The sequence below is a fragment of the Saccopteryx leptura genome, chromosome 2 (assembly GCF_036850995.1).
Source record: "Saccopteryx leptura isolate mSacLep1 chromosome 2, mSacLep1_pri_phased_curated, whole genome shotgun sequence".
NCBI classification, from domain to species: Eukaryota; Metazoa; Chordata; class Mammalia; order Chiroptera; family Emballonuridae; genus Saccopteryx; species Saccopteryx leptura.
In genome coordinates this window covers 14,416,667-14,433,431 of record NC_089504.1, presented here as the reverse complement: position 1 = coordinate 14,433,431, position 16,765 = coordinate 14,416,667, and the positions used below count along the sequence as shown (strand labels likewise).

At 44.4% G+C, this 16,765-nt stretch overlaps 1 protein-coding gene across 3 annotated transcripts in view; it reads left to right on the top strand.

Annotated features, from left to right (window-relative positions):
• Positions 1-16,765, top strand: part of CNTRL (centriolin) — a 98,199-nt gene that overhangs the window by 78,514 nt on the left and 2,920 nt on the right. For 2 of the 3 annotated variants that reach the window (XM_066367277.1, XM_066367278.1), the window contains 9 exons: positions 1,425-1,613; positions 2,732-2,957; positions 4,598-4,803; positions 5,791-5,931; positions 8,227-8,499; positions 8,723-8,785; positions 12,205-12,411; positions 13,659-13,745; positions 15,510-15,947. In XM_066367277.1, coding sequence (XP_066223374.1) covers positions 1,425-1,613; positions 2,732-2,957; positions 4,598-4,803; positions 5,791-5,931; positions 8,227-8,499; positions 8,723-8,785; positions 12,205-12,411; positions 13,659-13,718 — 1,365 coding nt within the window. In that variant the 3' untranslated portion in view covers positions 13,719-13,745; positions 15,510-15,947. Of the gene's footprint in view, positions 1-1,424; positions 1,614-2,731; positions 2,958-4,597; positions 4,804-5,790; positions 5,932-8,226; positions 8,500-8,722; positions 8,786-12,204; positions 12,412-13,658; positions 13,746-15,509; positions 15,948-16,765 lie in introns of those variants that run through there. The other variant, XM_066367276.1, reaches the window with a different exon arrangement.

Below are 16,765 nucleotides of genomic sequence, written 5' to 3'. Positions count from 1 at the left end.
TGGGCTTGCCTGGTTAAGGCACATATGGGAGTTGATGCTTCCAGCTCCTCCCCCCGTCTCTCTCCTCTCTCTCTCCCTCTCTCTCTCTCCTCTCTAAAAATGAATAAATAAAATTAAAAAAAAAAAAAAAAGTAATTTAGGCCCTGGCTGGTTGGCCCAGTGGTAGAGCATTAGCCCAGCGTGTGGAAGTCCTGGGTTTGATTCCTGCTCAGGGCACACAGGAGAAGCGACCATCTGTTTTCCACTCCTCCCCCTTCTCTCTCTCTCTTTCTCTCTCTCTCTCTCTCTCTCTCTCTCTTTCTCTTTCTCTCCCTCCCTCAGCCACGGCTCAAGCAGTTGGAGCGAGTTGGCCCGGGTGCTAAGGATGACTCCATGGCCTTGCCTCAGGTACTAAAATGGCTCCATTCCTGAGCAATAGAGCAACAGCCCAAGATGGGCAGATCATTGGCCCCTCAGTGGGCTTGCCAGGTGGATCCCAGTACGGGCACATAGGGGAGTCTGCCTGCTTCTCACATAATAAAAAACAAAAAAAGTAATTCAGTGTTGTCCTGTGAGAACAGTGTTATAAATTGAGTCCTAAATAACCTCAACTTCTGGGCCTCTAGTCTGCACTATGTAAATTAAGGGTTTGATTAGACATCTAAATTCTCTTCTACCTCTAGTATTCTGTGTTTCTAAGATGTATAAAGTGTAAAATCAAAGTATTCTATCTTTACAAAAGTCTTACATGGGTTCTCATGAATATTTTTTGTGTTGTCAGAAACATAACTTTTTTAAAAATGCGTAATTTGATGAAAAGTGTGTTTTTATTTTCTGAGATTTTTAGAACTCAGAAATTACACTATTACTGTGTAAATAGTTTTTTTTTTATTTTGGGAGAGGAGAGAGAGAGAGAGAGAGAAAGAGAGAGAGGAGAGAGAAAGAGAGAGATATGGGGGCGAAGGATCAGGAAGCATCAACTCCCATATGTGCCTGAACCAGGCAAGCCCAGGGTTTCAAACCAGCTGCCTCAGTGTTCCAGGTCGACGTTTTATCTACTGCACCATAAATATTTCAAATGATATCAAAACCATGATTCTAGGTTTATTTTTAATAAGAATTAACCATATTCACAATTGTTCTTAATTTCCTAGAAGCCTTTGAGGTGGGTATTGTTTATTCCCACCTCAGTGACCATGCAACTGGAGCTCAGAGGCACTGCATCTCTTGCTGACGTTCTGACCTCTTCTGTCATCTTGTTTTTCAGGGGTACTGAAAACAGGAAAGCCAATGACTGAGTTCTGGCTACCTTTGTATAAGTTTGTTGAGAAAATAAATGATATGGAACTTTTATTTTGTCAGACTTAGCAGATGATGGGGTGGCATTAGCCACCTCTAGTAAAGATAGCTCTGTTGGTGACTTCAATTTATTCTTTCATCTAAAGGATCTGCTCTATACCACCAAGTGTAAGGATGCCCTGCTCAGTGAGCAGGTCAGGCTTCAGAAGGACATCAGCAAGTGGATAAAGAAGTTGGAAGACTGCCAAAAAGAAGGGGAGATGAAACAACAACAGCTTCAAATGCTCCAGAATGAGGTTGAAGAAAACAAAGCCAAACTAGTCCAACAGGAAATGGTACTAGACCTTTATGATTCTGCGTAGCAGGGAACACTGTCACTCATGCGAGCTTTCTTCCCCTGGCAGACACCTGCTAAGAGTACCCTCCGTGGGACTAGCTCCCCTTTAACTGGGCATTTTGTAACCAACTCTCTCTGTGTTAGTATTTCTGGACTATTAAGGCCTTAGAACATTATTCCTATAAAGCAGCGGTTCTCAACCTGTGGGTCGCGACCCCGGCGGGGGTCAAACGACCAAAACAGGGGTCGCCTAAAGCCATCGGAAATACGTATTTATTATACAATACATTTTTAAATAAAATACATATTTATTATACAATACATTTTTAAATAAAATACATATTTATTATACAATACATTTTTACAATACATTTTTAAATAAAATACATATTTATTATACAATACATTTTTAAATAAAATATGTATTTCCGATGGCTTTAGGTGACCCCTGTGTTTTGGTCGTTCGACCCCCCGCTGGGGTCGCGACCCACAGGTTGAGAACCGCTGCTATAAAGAATCCTGATGGGGCCCTGGCCGGTTGGCTCAGCGGTAGAGCGTCGGCCTGGCGTGCAGGGGACCCAGGTTCGATTCCCGGCCAGGGCACATAGGAGAAGCGCCCATTTGCTTCTCCACCCCCCCCCCCTTCCTCTCTGTCTCTGTCTTCCCCTCCCGCAGCCAAGGCTCCATGGCCCGGGCGCTGGGGATGGCTCCTTGGCCTCTGCCCCAGGCGCTAGAGTGGCTCTGGTCACAGCAGAGCGACCCCCCGGAGGGGCAGAGCATCGCCCCTGGTGGGCGTGCCGGGTGGATCCCGGTCAGGCGCATGCGGGAGTCTGTCTGACTGTCTCTCCCCGTTTCCAGCTTCAGAAAAAATACAAAAAAAAAAAAAAAAAAAAGAATCCTGATGGCCACATGGCATTTGCTGCTGACTCCCCTTCTCACATGCTGCCCACATCGTTTTCCAGTCCCTGCTCAATCACCTTTGTAGAGGGAACTCACTGTCACCGTAGGTTGTTTTCTGTGTCTGTTGAACTGGACTCTATCTAGTGTCCCGGAATGTTCCCCTTTTTGGGACATTATTTGTTACTGTGTGACTGACTAAAGTTGTTGTTTATTAAGATGTTTCAAAGACTCCAGGAAGAGAGAGAAAGTGAAGAAAAAAAAGTAGAAGCCAGTAAAGCGACCCTGAAGGAGCAGCGGCACCTGCTGGAGCAGGAGCTCTCCGACCAGAAGAGCAGACTGGGCCAGGTGCTCACACATCTGGCGGTGGCGGAAGAGCGCCTCGGGGCTCTGCAGGAGGAGGAGAGGCGGGGCGAGGCGCTGCAGCAGCGGCTCTCCCAGGCCCGTGCGTATCCAGCAACGTCGCATTGGGGGGCGGGGGGTGCCTCTTCTGGTTCTTGTAAAAGTGTACAGGGGACCCAGGCCCCAAGCATAGCCCAGAAAGGCAGGAGAGGCTCAGGGAAGTGTGGTACACATCTGATCCTCCTAGCCTGCAAGAGAGGAGTTAACAGTTTGCTTGACGACGATGCCATTTGATCTGACTGTTGGTATTTGAGACTGTTAGGCCTTTTTGCTTTAGCATATTGTCTTTGAGAATGTCATCTTGAGAAAGTGGGACAGCAGGCAAAGAGGGCCAAAAGGTGCTCCCCGGCTTTCTGTGACGTACGTTATTTATAAGCTTTGGGAACAATGACCCATTTCATCTCAACCAGTGATAAAATCAATATTAACTGTTCTATCCAAATTTAATAATGTCAGATTTCTTTCAAATTCAACAAATACCAAAACACAGGTATTTACCTTTGGGTCTGTTCTCTTTTAAGCCATATATAAATGAAGTTAACATGGGAATCCAGGATACATGGTTGTTCTGACATCAATAAATGGTTTCTTTCAGCAGGGTTTAATAATGCTCAGAAAATGCTATCCATCCCTCACCCTCCCGGAATGAACTCAATGGACTTGGGGATCTGGGAACTTTTCCCTTGGGAACTCTTGATAGAACAAAACCCAACTATTTCATTATGAAAATGAAACTTAGGCCCTGGCCGGTTGGCTCAGTGGTAGAGCGTCGGCCTGGTGTGCAGAAGTCCCGGGTTCGATTCCCGGCCAGGGCACACAGGAGAAGCGCCCATTTGCTTCTCCACCCCTCCCCCTCTCCTTCCTCTCTGTCTCTCTCTTCCCCTCCCGCAGCCAAGGCTCATTGGAGCAAAGATGGCCCGGGCGCTGGGGATGGCTCCTTGGCCTCTGCCCCAGGCGCTAGAGTGGCTCTGTTCGCAACAGAGCGACGCCCCGGAGGGGCAGAGCATCGCCCCCTGGTGGGCAGAGCATCACCCCTGGTGGGCGTGCTGGGTGGATCCCGGTCGGGCGCATGCGGGAGTCTGTCTGACTGTCTCTCCCCGTTTCCAGCTTCAGAAAAATACAAAAAAAAAAAAAAAAGAAAAAGAAACTTAAGAAAACTTAGAAAAATGTAGCCATGCCAGAGGTGTAAAAAGCGAAATCTGGGTAGGGTGTTACTCTAAAGAGGGAAATGGAAAAACTTGTTTTAGATGCCACTATTATGTATTGAGTTTCACTGTGTACTAGGTATTTGCACCGTGACCCCAGTTGAACACCAGCAGATAGGTTCCCCCTGTGAAACAGGGCTCAGACCGCTCCCAGTCCTGGGTCCCTTGCCCCGCGCCACCTCCTGTGTAAGGGGCGTACTGGTGTGCCTCCCTTTATGAAAATCAAGACTTATAAAACACTTCTGCGGTCTGCTCCGTGTTCCCTGCACCTCAGGATCGGTGCTTTGACTCAGCAAGGAGACAGTATGTCAAATACCAGTTATGTCAAGAGCCACCCTTATCAGGACCTTTTTCTGGGCCTTTGATATGGGGGAACTTGGGAGACTTAGTGACAGAGGAGTGGGTGGCATGTCATTATGCAGTCTGCCTACAGCCAGCCCAGGACCTCTGGCTAAAGTACTAAAAATGCTCATTTCAGAACAACAGCTTTCAGAACGGGAGCAGCAGTTACTGGAAAAGTCAGATCAACTGCTGGCTCTGCAGAAAGAGACAGATTCTATGAGGGCAGACTTCAGCCTCTTGCGGAACCAGTTCTTGACAGAGAGAAAGAAATCGGAGAAACAAGTTCTCAGCCTGAAGGAAGCACTGAAGACGCAGCGGAGCCAGCTAGAGAAGAACCTTCTTGTGAGTACCTGTGCCCCGGCAGTTTATGAGGACGTGGTGCGTGGAAATGGGTACCTCGCACGCTGCTTCAGCGTGGAGGAGCCAGCCTCCCTGTCGACCCCACTGGTGCTTGCGGTGCGCTTATGCATCTTGTTCTTGAAGCTGATGGTGGATTCTGCCTGAGTTGAGCCACAGCCCTAGAGGAGCCCTGTCTGAGCGGGAAGACGGTTCTGTGAGCAGGGTCAGCACACAGCAGAGCCATCTCAGCCCAAGCCGCTGCTCACCCTCCGCGCAGGGTGCAGGCGGCGGGGGGAGACGGCTGCTGACCACCTGACACAGCCGCAGGCAGGGACCACGGGCTCTTCCCCCCCACCCCACCCTTCGGCGTCAACATCAGCTTTAATTAATCATTATCCTAAGACTGGGAAGCGCAGTCTAGCACGCTTTTATCCCTGATATTTTGGGAGGTGATGCTCATATTAATTCAAAACAGTTATGGTAGGTGGGGCAGATGGCCAGCCTCAGGCACTGTCCCAGGGGTGGGCTTATCTAACACTGGGGGAGTTAATACAGCCTGTGGTGTGAATGGAACTTTAAATCATGTATTTGCCAAAAAGTGATAGATGCCCTTACAGCTAGTGGTAGGGCAACATGATTGTAAAGAGCGGATGCAGATACCTAGATTTTAATCCTCCCAAAAACCCTTTGACGATGGGGGTCATTGTTTGTTTTGCAGACAACTTAATAGAAGCTCAGAAAGGGAAAGTAACTTACTATCAAAAGTAATGTTGCAGATCTGTCTGATTCAGACTTTGGGCTGACAGCCTCTGAGCACGTGTACTCCCAGCTCCACCACAGCCGCTAAGGGGCAGGTAGAATCCCCCCCCCCCCCATTTACTGCTAGAGCAGCTGCGGCCAGGTGGGGATGAAGTTACAGAGCTAGTGAGTGCATCAGCCAGCAACACCGTCTCGTGCTCGAGCGCAGTCATTTTCCTCCTCCTGTGCCAGGAGCAAAAGCAGGAGAACAGCTGCATGCAGAAGGAAATGGCAACGATCGAGCAGGTGGCCCAGGACAACCACGAGCGGGCCAGACGCCTGATGAAGGAGCTCAACCAGATGCAGCAGGAGTACACGGACCTCAAGAGACAGGTGTGTCCCGGCAGAGGGCACTCGCGAGGCGCACTCGCTCCCGTGGCTGCAGCAGGTTCTCTCTCAGCTAGCTCTTTAAGAGGACTGCTTCTCTGTGGGAGTTGTGAAAATCTGACTAGAAGAATGTCTGTTGAGTCAAATTTGTTTTTCTAGTCTTAAAATTTAGAAATATACTTCCAGCCTGACCAGGTGGTGGTGCAGTGGATAGAGCATTGGACTGGAACGCGGAGGACCCAGGTTCAAAATGTTGAGGTTGCCAGCTTATTCAGCTTGAGTGTGTCACTGGCTTAAGCATGGGATCATAGACATGACCCCATGGTCTCTGGAGTGAGCCCAAAAGTCATTGGCTTGAGCCCAAGGTCACTGGCTTGAGCAAGGGGTCACTTGTTCTGCTGTAGACCCCTGGGCAAGGCACATATGAGAAAGCAATCAATGAACAATTAAGGTGCTGCAACGAAGAATTGAGGCTTTTCATCTCTCTCCCTTGCTGTCTGTCTCTCCCTATCTGTCCCCCTCTCTCTCTGTCTCTCAAAAAAAAAAAAAATGTTCTTCCATAAGAAAAAAGTATTTGTTAAAAATATATAGTGTGACCATAAAGTCATGGTGCACTTTTGACTGGTCACAGGAAAGCAACAAAAGATGATAGAAATGTGAAATCTGCACCAAATAAAAGGAAAACCCTCCCAGTTTCTGTAGGATGTTGTGGCAGCATGTGCGCATGCGCAGATGATGATGTAACACCGTGTATACAGCGGAGCAGCCCACGGCCATGCCAGTCAAGATGTGGACGGTACAGAGGAAAGTTCAGTGTGTTCTGTGGCTCGCTAAATTCGAATCCGTGACCACAGTGTAACGTGAATATCGGCGTGTTTATAATGAAGCACCACCACATAGGAATAACGTTACTCGGTGGGATAAGCAGCTGAAGGAAACCGGCAGTTTGATGGAGAAACCCCGTTCTGGTAGGCCATCAGTCAGTGACGAGTCTGTAGAGGCTATACGAGATAGCTACCTAAGGAGCCCTAAAAAATCTGTGCATGAGCCCACATTGAACTGCACTGAACAGGTATGAAACTGGAAGAGTTTTCCTTTTATTTGGTGCAGATTTCACATTTCTATCGTCTTTTGTTGCTTTCCTGTGACCGGTCAAAAGTGCAACATGACTTTACGGACACACTGTACTTTTTAAATTCCCTTAAATTCAACAAGTTTTTTGTTAGTTTAGAGAGAAAAAAATGAAGTTCCTCAGCATAAAATTTTATTATATCCCAAAGAAGTACGTTGAAATGTTAGATTATTCTGTCAGAAAGAAGTCTGTTAGAGCCAAACCCCCAAAGAAAAATGACTCGAGGGGAGCCTTCGCCGTCCTGCAGTGGGTGTGACTGCAGTCTCCTCCTGGATGCCCCTGAGCCAGTGTCAGCATCTGGGCCACTCAGAACTCTAGTCGGGTTGCTATGGCCACTCAGTTGACCCTGCCACACTTTGTCCTTAGAACAACCCCATATAGCCATTCGGTTTTGTCTGTGTCTCCAAGCCACCCCCCATATACACCCTCTTTCGTTCAAGAAACAAACATTTTATTTAAAGGCTCCAAGCCTCTGCAAACGTGAGTATGACTACATATCTTCACTAAGCTCATCACAGAGAGGGTCCCATAGAGTAATGTCATGTATCAGACCCCACAGTCCATGGCGCCCGAGGAAGCACCTCTAGACCACCCGGCCTACCAGATTGTCCCCTGTAAAATGAAGGCATTTCACCAGATCATTCCTAAAGTCCCTTTCAGCATTATTATTTATAATCTAGATCACTTAGGACTTATTGCAGTAACAGCCCTATTCTCCTTTCAGGCTTTATTATTGTAGTTCCTTTTATTGGGTACCACTAAAGTATTTCATAAAAATTCCCTTCCAGTTCTCACATGTTTTAATGCAAGGTATTAACTTAATGAATAACCGAGGTATCAGGTTCAAAAGTTAGCTGACTTGCCCAGAGTCCTAGGCAGTGTTTACTAGCAGTGCAACTGAAATCCGGCTCCATCTAACTGCAGGGAGACAGACTTCCACAGAGTAGCACAGCGTCAAGGAACACTGTGCCCTGCTTTTCTAACTGGCACTTGCTCCATTCAAAATGCCAGTAAAATCATTTACTTGGTAGTTTACAGGTACTTGAGTAGTTGAAGAATCTTAAGTTTTTTACATTTGTGGATCTTTAAATACATGACACATTAAACAGTTTAATTCCAGGTAAGTCCCAAACTGGACTAGCGGTGTTTGTGTTTGCCCCACTCTTCAGATGGCAAGCCAAAACGACCTGGAGAGAAGACAGATGGAAATCAGTGAAGCAATGAGGACGCTTAAATCCGAGGTGAAAGATGAAATCCGAACCAGCCTGAAGAATCTCAACCAGTTTCTCCCAGAACTCCCAGCAGATCTGGAAGCTATTTTGGAAAGGAACGAAACCCTAGGAGGAGGGCTGGAGAGCTTGAAAGAGAACTTTCCATTCACCATGAGTGAGAGACCATCTCCTTTGGAAGAAAGACCTAGTTTTTCCCAGGTTCATATAACGGTAAGGGTTTGTCCTGCTGTGCTATGGACTTCGTGGAAGGATAATTTGGTCATACCCCCCCCACCCCCCCATTTAGCTGGAAATCAGACTTGAGGAGGGTCAGAGGAGGGAGAGGCCGGCTGGTTACTGGTAGTGGTTTGGTGACTGACGTCTCCTCTCCCTCTCCCTCTCCCTCTCCCTCCCTCTCCCTCTCCCTCTCCCTCTCCCTCTCCCTCTGACAAAGGACGAGCAGTGGCGTGGGGAAGCGCTGCGGGAGAAGCTGCGGCACCGCGAAGACCGCCTCAAGGTCGCCGTCACAGTACCTACAGAGCATGCGTTACTTGGCGGGTGAGGGGGGGACTTGCTTGCACTCACATGCTGCTGTCACACTGGCTCTAGGCAGCACTGCAGCAATTTATAGATATAGGAGCGAAGCTCAGAGACGTTGGCATCACATAGTTAACGGCAGGGTCGGTATTCAAAACCATGAGTTCTGGTATTAGGCCAGCACTCTTTAACCTGTGTAGTGCTGCTCAGTCTCAGCTGAAACAGACAGAACCCAGGCGTTTGGGGCGGGAACTAGAGACAGTGAATAAACAATAAGGCGCTCCCAGGTCAGTGGCCGGGGGAAAGATTGGGAATACTGGAAGAGTAGGCGTGGGTGTCCGATAAGAAGTTGTTTGGCTCTGAGCGTGTTGAGTTCGAAGGCCTATGACTCATCCAGGGAAGTATGTCTGTCTGTAGGCAGCTGAAAATAAGAGTCTAGGATTTAGCAGTCAGTGTTGACCTAAAGGTTTGGGGTTAAGAGTTGAAAAATGAGAGTGAGGTGGAACAAGAGAGGACAGAACCATCTTTGGAGAACAGCCATATATATACATATTGTCCACTAGCTGTACCCGGCCACGTGTTGCTGTGGCTCAGTCTGGGTAAATGGAAAAGAAAGAAAAGAGAAAGCGCACATTTCTAATCTGTTTAATTTCACAATGCTTCTGGGTATACAATATTTTTTGTTGTTCCATTGTCTGTGCAGATATAGCGATGGTCTGGTTTGCCGAGTCTAGAATACGCAACATATAATTGTCCATGTGAGAAGCAATCTGTGTGTAGATCTAAAGCGCACAATTCTAAAGATTGGCCCTGAGCTTTGTTGATGGTGATTGCAAATGCCAATTAATTGGGAATTGCAATCTCTGAAATTGAAATGGCATATCCGTTGGAATCATAGGAATGCGAGGAATGAGGACATCTTCACCTTTGAAAGGTCCTATCAAGATTGTTGCTTCTCCAACATTGCTCATTAATTTTTTACAGCGCACAGACCCACACACTTCATGTTTTACCATGAAATCCATCAGCGATTTCAGCTTGTCTGAAAACACATGCTGTGACGTCATGCCTATCCACCGGAGATCGCCCAGGAAGCGAGAGCTGTTGTATATCGTCCCAAGCTGGATCACATGTGAATGTAATGAATAGGTCTGGACGCCCGTGGTGACGAACATACGCAATTGCATCTTGAGCATACTCATGCATGTGACGTGCACTGCCTGTATATGAAGATGGCAAAATCGTTAGTCTTCCAACGTTAGTTGTATTACTATCATTTACAGCTGCATCTCGCAAATGAACGTATTCTTCAGAGCAAAGCTTGGTCTGATTCAAATGGATGAATATCAAACATTCTGTTTTGATTTTTGCATACATATCTACGATGTATTGGTGAAACAATTGACGGCATTTCAAAATGTGACTGTCTTCATTCTCTCGAATTGTTAATCAGTATGAATGATAGTTCATTGCGCTGCATTTCATATTTCTTTCTTCGCCACTGACTACATTTATCATCTTAACGTTGAAGTGATATCCATCGGCACCATCCCCAAAAGTAATTGGATATTGCAGGGCATTGTAGCATCAATGAGTTTCTGCAAATTTTGTCAATTGATTGTTTCTCCGATGAAGAACAATATTTCTAGGTTGGAATTGATCTCTGACTATAACAATTGCCACTTCGTCTATAGCTGGAGCATTGAATCTTCGCACATGTTCTCCAGCAACCGTTTGTCAGCGTGAATGACAATCTTGTGTGTATCAGATGGCATCATGTCAATTGCTGTTTTGAACAAACGCACTAAATTGTTTTTTTGTGAAGAAGCTCTTGCAGTTTGGAAACAGATCTTTTTATGCTGGTAGAAATTCCGCAGCGTGCATTCAACTCATTGCCATCACCGATGAAATACATTTGTAGGAATTTATGTTGGTCATCTGGGAATGGAAGCAGGCTTTATGATAAATTTGTCCTTTCACTTTGAAAGTTGGCATGAATTGAGCTGTTAAGATTTCTGCGCCGAACAACATCATTTGGAAGCATGAGTTCTGTTTCCTGATGTTAGATAGGAAATGCTTTGATTTGGCGGTATATCCGGCAAGCAGTTTTTAATGGCTCTGGCGGTTCTCCAAGTTGAGGCAGTTTAATTTTTCCGGCGGTGCAACACATTCCTTTCGTTTCTCCATTGAAGTTCAGAGCCTTGCAATAAGGACACACTTATGATGAGAACATACCGGCTCAAACTATAATCATCAGCTGGGTTGTACCAGAATGCAAGGCGATTGTAATCGCGTGATTGCTGAGCACAGAGTCGTGTTTGACGCTGATCTGCTGTTTCTCGTTGACATCTTTCAGCCACTCTCAGCCTGTCGTGTTCATTCTGTTGAGAACGAAACAGATCTGAAGCTACAGAATGCGATCCCCGTGCTCACAACCGTGCATCCTCAAGTCTGGCTACACATAAATGAATTGTAAATAGGAAACATTGAAATGGAATCATAAAATATTTAGTATAGCGTGTGTTGCTTTTACGTCCAACAGATGGCGCTGTTTTTCAAAAAAAGTATGTTTTTACCTGTCACAGGTGTAAGATCTATATATAATGGTATGTAAAAAAGAGCACATATTCGAATGCAACGTTTTATCAAAATTTCAAAGCAATCGGTGAAGAACTTTTGGAGATTTAAGATTTTGAACAAACGAACATTTACATTTTTATTTATATAAAAGATATATACAGCATGGGCTGAGAGGAAGCCTTTTGTGTATTGAGTGGAGGCCCTTGACAATAGCCTTCTGCCGCATGTGGCTATTTAAATGTAAATTTATTATAATTAAATCAGGTTTAAAACTGAGTTCTTCAGTTGCCATATTTCCGGCTCTCAATAGCCACATATGACTACTGGCGATCAGATAGGGAGCAGTCCCTTGGCCACAGAAAGTTCTGTTGGACAGTGCAGCTGTAGACAGAATCACTGAAGGTGCAGCAGTGGGAAGGCCAGAGGTCATCAGGTGGAGGAGCAAACACGTGGTGAGTGACACTGAAGACATCAGGTATAAGCCCGTCTTCTGAGTCTGGGCAGAGAGGGAAGAGAGATGGGGCAGTAATTGAATGAGGAAGCTGTGGATACAGGCATCCTCAGAAACGTTACAACGCAGAGAACAGGCTGAGTCAGAGGCCCAGTTAATGACAACACAGAGTGATGCAAGTTTGCACACACTGAGCGCGGTGTGCACCTCTAGAATTTTTCTTTTTAGGATGAGCATTTTCAGCAGCCATTTTTACTTTATGACCGTCAGATCTGCCTATCAAATGTTAAATGCAAGGAAGCTACTGAGTAATACGTCTAGTACATATCTTCTGTATAAAACCCTAAATTTTACCCTAACACTTTCAGGCCCAGCTGCGACGCTGCATGTCCAAGCAAGCGGAAGTGTTGATCAGAGGGAAGCAGCAGACGGAGGGCACGTTACACAGCTTGAAGAGACAGGTCGATGCTCTAGGGGAACTGGTCACCAGCACCTCTGTAGATTCCACATTGTCACCGAGTCTGTCTCAGCTGGAGTCTTCCTTCGCAGAGGACTGTCAGCTTGGACCCAGCCAGGTAAAGGATCTCTTCACTAGGGGCGGATCTATATTTGGAGAGTACCTGAAAGCTTTGTGGTTCATAATCTAGAGGAAACAAGCGCAGAAAGAAAAAAAATGCAGCCTTCAAATCTCTGGAAAACTTGTCCTAGGAAAGACTTGTTTTTTCATGGTCCCTAGGAAAACTGGAATCATCCAGTTGGTAGAAGTAGAAGCTGATGGCTTAGGAAACAGACTAGAACTGGAGACTGCGTGACCTGTCAGCGACGTACTCAGTTCTGCTATTGATGTCCTCCGTGGCTGCATTTACTTATTCTCTACTCTACTGGGTCGTTTAGTTTAGACCTGTGAAGCCCTCTGAGTCGTAGTTTAGTCTGCTGTTCCCCTGTATCCCAGGGGAAGGGACTGACTGCCCACCGTCACCCCTCAGCAGAAGTTTGAATACAGACCTCTTAACCCAGGCTCTATTAAAAAAAACCCTGAATTTCACAGAGGTTTTCTGTGTGACTTTGATAGGTTAATCATTTAGGAAGAACATGAAATATACTCATGGATTGGTGAATAGTAACCTAGTACTACTGTCAGAGGCAGGTATTAGCTACCATTTTTGAGTGCCTACTGTATTTTCTCATCTAGTCTTTACATCCTGAGAGGTAGGGTTATTCCTTTATACTGATAAGGAAATGGTATAAAATGAAAAATGATCTCAAGGTCACAGCAAAAGACAAAACCAGGACAAAGCCTAATCTATCTTTATCAGAGAGCAGTGTATGGAATGGTTGAGCCACAAGAACATTCAAGGACAGTTGCCTCTTTATCAGGCACAAGCTCCTTAGCAGTAGAGCAAAGATTTAAATATGATTACCTTAAAACTTTCTATGGTAGGACCCAAGTCAGGTACAGGCCCAAACCTTCATGGGCCTCTGGCCATGCCTGAAGGAAGAGGGTGTCAGGTGACTTTGGAGGTAAGACAGCCTCCGGGAGTGGGAGGTGAGTGCACAGGGGTTCCGGTTTGGGGGCCAGGTTCACTCAGTTGTTGGCTCATGGTGGCAGCCAGAAAAGTTCAGGTGCTCGAAAGTCAAGAGAGGAAGAGGAGGGGTTGAGGCACAATGAGGTAAGACTGTTAGAATTATTTTGGAATTGGGGTTGTAATCCAGGTCTCTGTGGGACAAGATCCCACACTACATTGGAGTTAGGGAGCTGGCTTCTGAGACTAATTTTTTATTTTATTATCTGAGCCTAATGCTTTATCTCCCTTCTTTTCAGAGCTCCTTCCAACAAGTTCTACAAGGTCCATCAAAATCACGAGACAGTTACCGACACTGATGCCACTCTGAGCTTCCTGCTTACTGGGTACATATTACAAATAGTTCTTTTTCTTTTCCACAAAACGTAAAAAAAAACTTACTGAATTTATTAGGGTGACATCAGTTAATAAAACTGTAGGTTTCAGGTATACAGTTCTATTAAACATCATCTGTATATCGTATTGTGTGTTCCCCACCGAAAGTTAAGTCTCCCTCCATCACCACTTCCCCCTGTTCTACCTCCCGTCACCCTACGGTCCTTTAGGTAATCACCATACTGTTTATCTGTGTCTGTAAGTTGTGTGTTGTTGTGGGTTTTTTTACTTAATCACTTCACCTTGTTCACCCAGCCCCAAACCCCCTCCCCTCTGAGAGCTGTCAGTCTGTTCTCTGTAAGTCCGTTTCTATTTTGTTATTTTGGTCATTAGATTCCATATATGTGAAATAATATGGTAATTTGTCTTTCTCTGACTGGCTTATTTCACTTAGTTTAATAATCTCCAGGTTCACCCATGCTCTCAAAAGGTTAAGTTTTCCTTCTTTTTATAGTCTGAGTAGGGTTCCATTATATAAATGTGCCACCGCATTTTAATCCCCTCATGTGCTGGTGGGCACTTGGGCTGCTTCCAGATCTTAGCTATTGTAAATAACGGTGCAGTGAACATAGGGATGTACATATTCTTTTGAATTAATGTTTTGGGTTTCTTCGTATATATTACCAAAAGTGGAATCGCTGGGTTATATGTTGCATTTTTAATTTTTTGAGGAAACCCCAGTTCTCCACGGTGGCTGTACCAATCTGCACTCACACCAACAGTGCACGGGGTTCCCTTTGCTCCACATCCTCGCCATCACTTGTTAACGTATTGATGAGCGCCATTCGGACAGGTGTGAGGTGATAACTCATTGTAGTTTTAATTTGTACCTCTGATGATTAGTGATGTTAATTAAACATCTTTTCATGTACCAATTTGTCATCTGTAAGTCTGCTTTGGAGAAGTGTCTATTCAGGTCTTTTGCCCATTTTTAAATTGGATTTTTTTAAAAAAAATTTTTGGTGTTGAGTTGTAAAAATTTGGGGTATTAACCCCTTCTCAGATTATAATTGCAAATGTTTTCCCATTCAGTAGGTTGTCTTTTCATTGTTGTTTTCTTTGCTATCAAAAACTTTTTATTGTAGTCCCACTTTTTTCCCCCTTGCCTGAGGAGATATATCAGAAAACGTATTGCTATGAAATATGTCCAAGATTTTACTGCCTATGTTTTCATCTAGGATTTTTATGTTTTAAACGATTCCTTTAACTAGCACCTTCAGTTGGAAGATTTTTTTTTTTTTGTGACAGAGTCAGAGCGAGCCAGTTAGGGACAGACAGGAAGGGAGATGAGAAACATCAGTTCTTTGTTGCAGCTCCTTAGCTGATTGATTGCTTTCTCATATGTGCCTTGACCACGGGCCTACAGCAGACCAAGTAACCCCTTGCTCGAGCTAGCAACCTTGGGCTCAAGCTGATGACCTCAGGGTCTCGAACCTGAGTCCTCTGTATCCCAGTCCAATGCTCTATCCACTGCGCCACTGCCTGGTCAGGCAGTTGGAAGATCTTGAATTCTAGCTTATCATATAGTCTTAAGAAAAAGTAACCTTTAAAATTTTTTCTCAGATAATTTTCTAGTGGTTCATCTTAAGACATTTTTCCCAAGAAGTGTTCAAATATATTTACCTATTTAGCCATCTTGCTATCACTTAGTTCTGTTGTTAAGACTGTTTTTACCGTTGCAAGAACTCATCCTTTCTTGCTTTGTTTTACTGTAGGAAAAAACGGTTCAGCCAGATGAGGAATACTATCTTGCATAAGTGTATCTGAGGACAGATCTCCATTACCTCACTAACTTCATAGTTGGGAATGCCACTTGAATTTTTTCAAGATCCAGTGAATTTAGATGCTGGAACTCCACTGTAGTTTATCTCACTTGTACCAATAAGGCCAGGGGTTTTGTAAATCACTTGTACAAATGGCAACAGCTGTGTACAATTTAAAACAGGGTCCTAGATGCCTGAGCATTTTTTTTAATCTTTGAAATTTGTTATAAAACCAATGCTGAATGTAACTGCAAATTTGAATCCTTAAACTGTTAAAATCTATAGTTAACAAAGAAAGAATAGACTTAGGTTCTTCATTTATATTGTCAAAAGTTATTTTTGGATTTTGCTTAAAATCTATTTTCATATGAAAATAAAAGGTAAAATGAATTTGGGGTTATTGTCTGACTTTACATTTCACAAATCTACAGAAAAGCCATCATATTATTGTCTTGATTCTAAGAAATGACTATCTTTCAAATGATTTGCCATCTTTTACCAGGAGGTTCAAGTATGTTGTACCTATCAAAGAATAGGTTTCATCTTTGGAAATCTGTTATAAAACTATTACACTTCGGGTGCTTTTTCTCAACCAAAAATATTCTTTGGTGGAAAAATAAAATTTTGTATTGGAGAATCTGACCCAGGAGTAAATTCAAATTGAGTTCAGACTCAAATTTTTGAATGACTTCAATGGCTCAACTCCATTGTCTGTAAATAATTTCTCTAAAAACAATAGCAATAGCAACTACTTCACAATCAAATGTTTGGCAAGTTATTCCCGTGGGATAGGTGAAGTATGAAAGGAAGTGTAGTAGATTAGATTTTAAAATATTCCCAAGGACTCTTTTCTAGGCTCCTAGGACAGCTTCTGAACCACAACACATGGTATGCCATGTTACTACAATACAGAATGGCTGTGTAGTAATCCTACTCTTAAAAAGGTGTTTGGCTACAACTGGACCACTAAGATATGGGATATAGTTACAATGAAGACAATGAAAGTGACAGAATTTACTAGTACATAGTAAGTTCTAGAAGGCCTCTAATTGCAAAAATAAAAATTGTTTTGGGTAGTGTCTTTTGTACTTAGTCTTCATTTTCACAAATCTTAACAAAATGCTTAAAATCCTGGCCTATTCAGTTATCAAAATCTTTCAGGGACACATTTCTGCTCTATCCGTGTGCTGAATGTAAGGGTACAACAC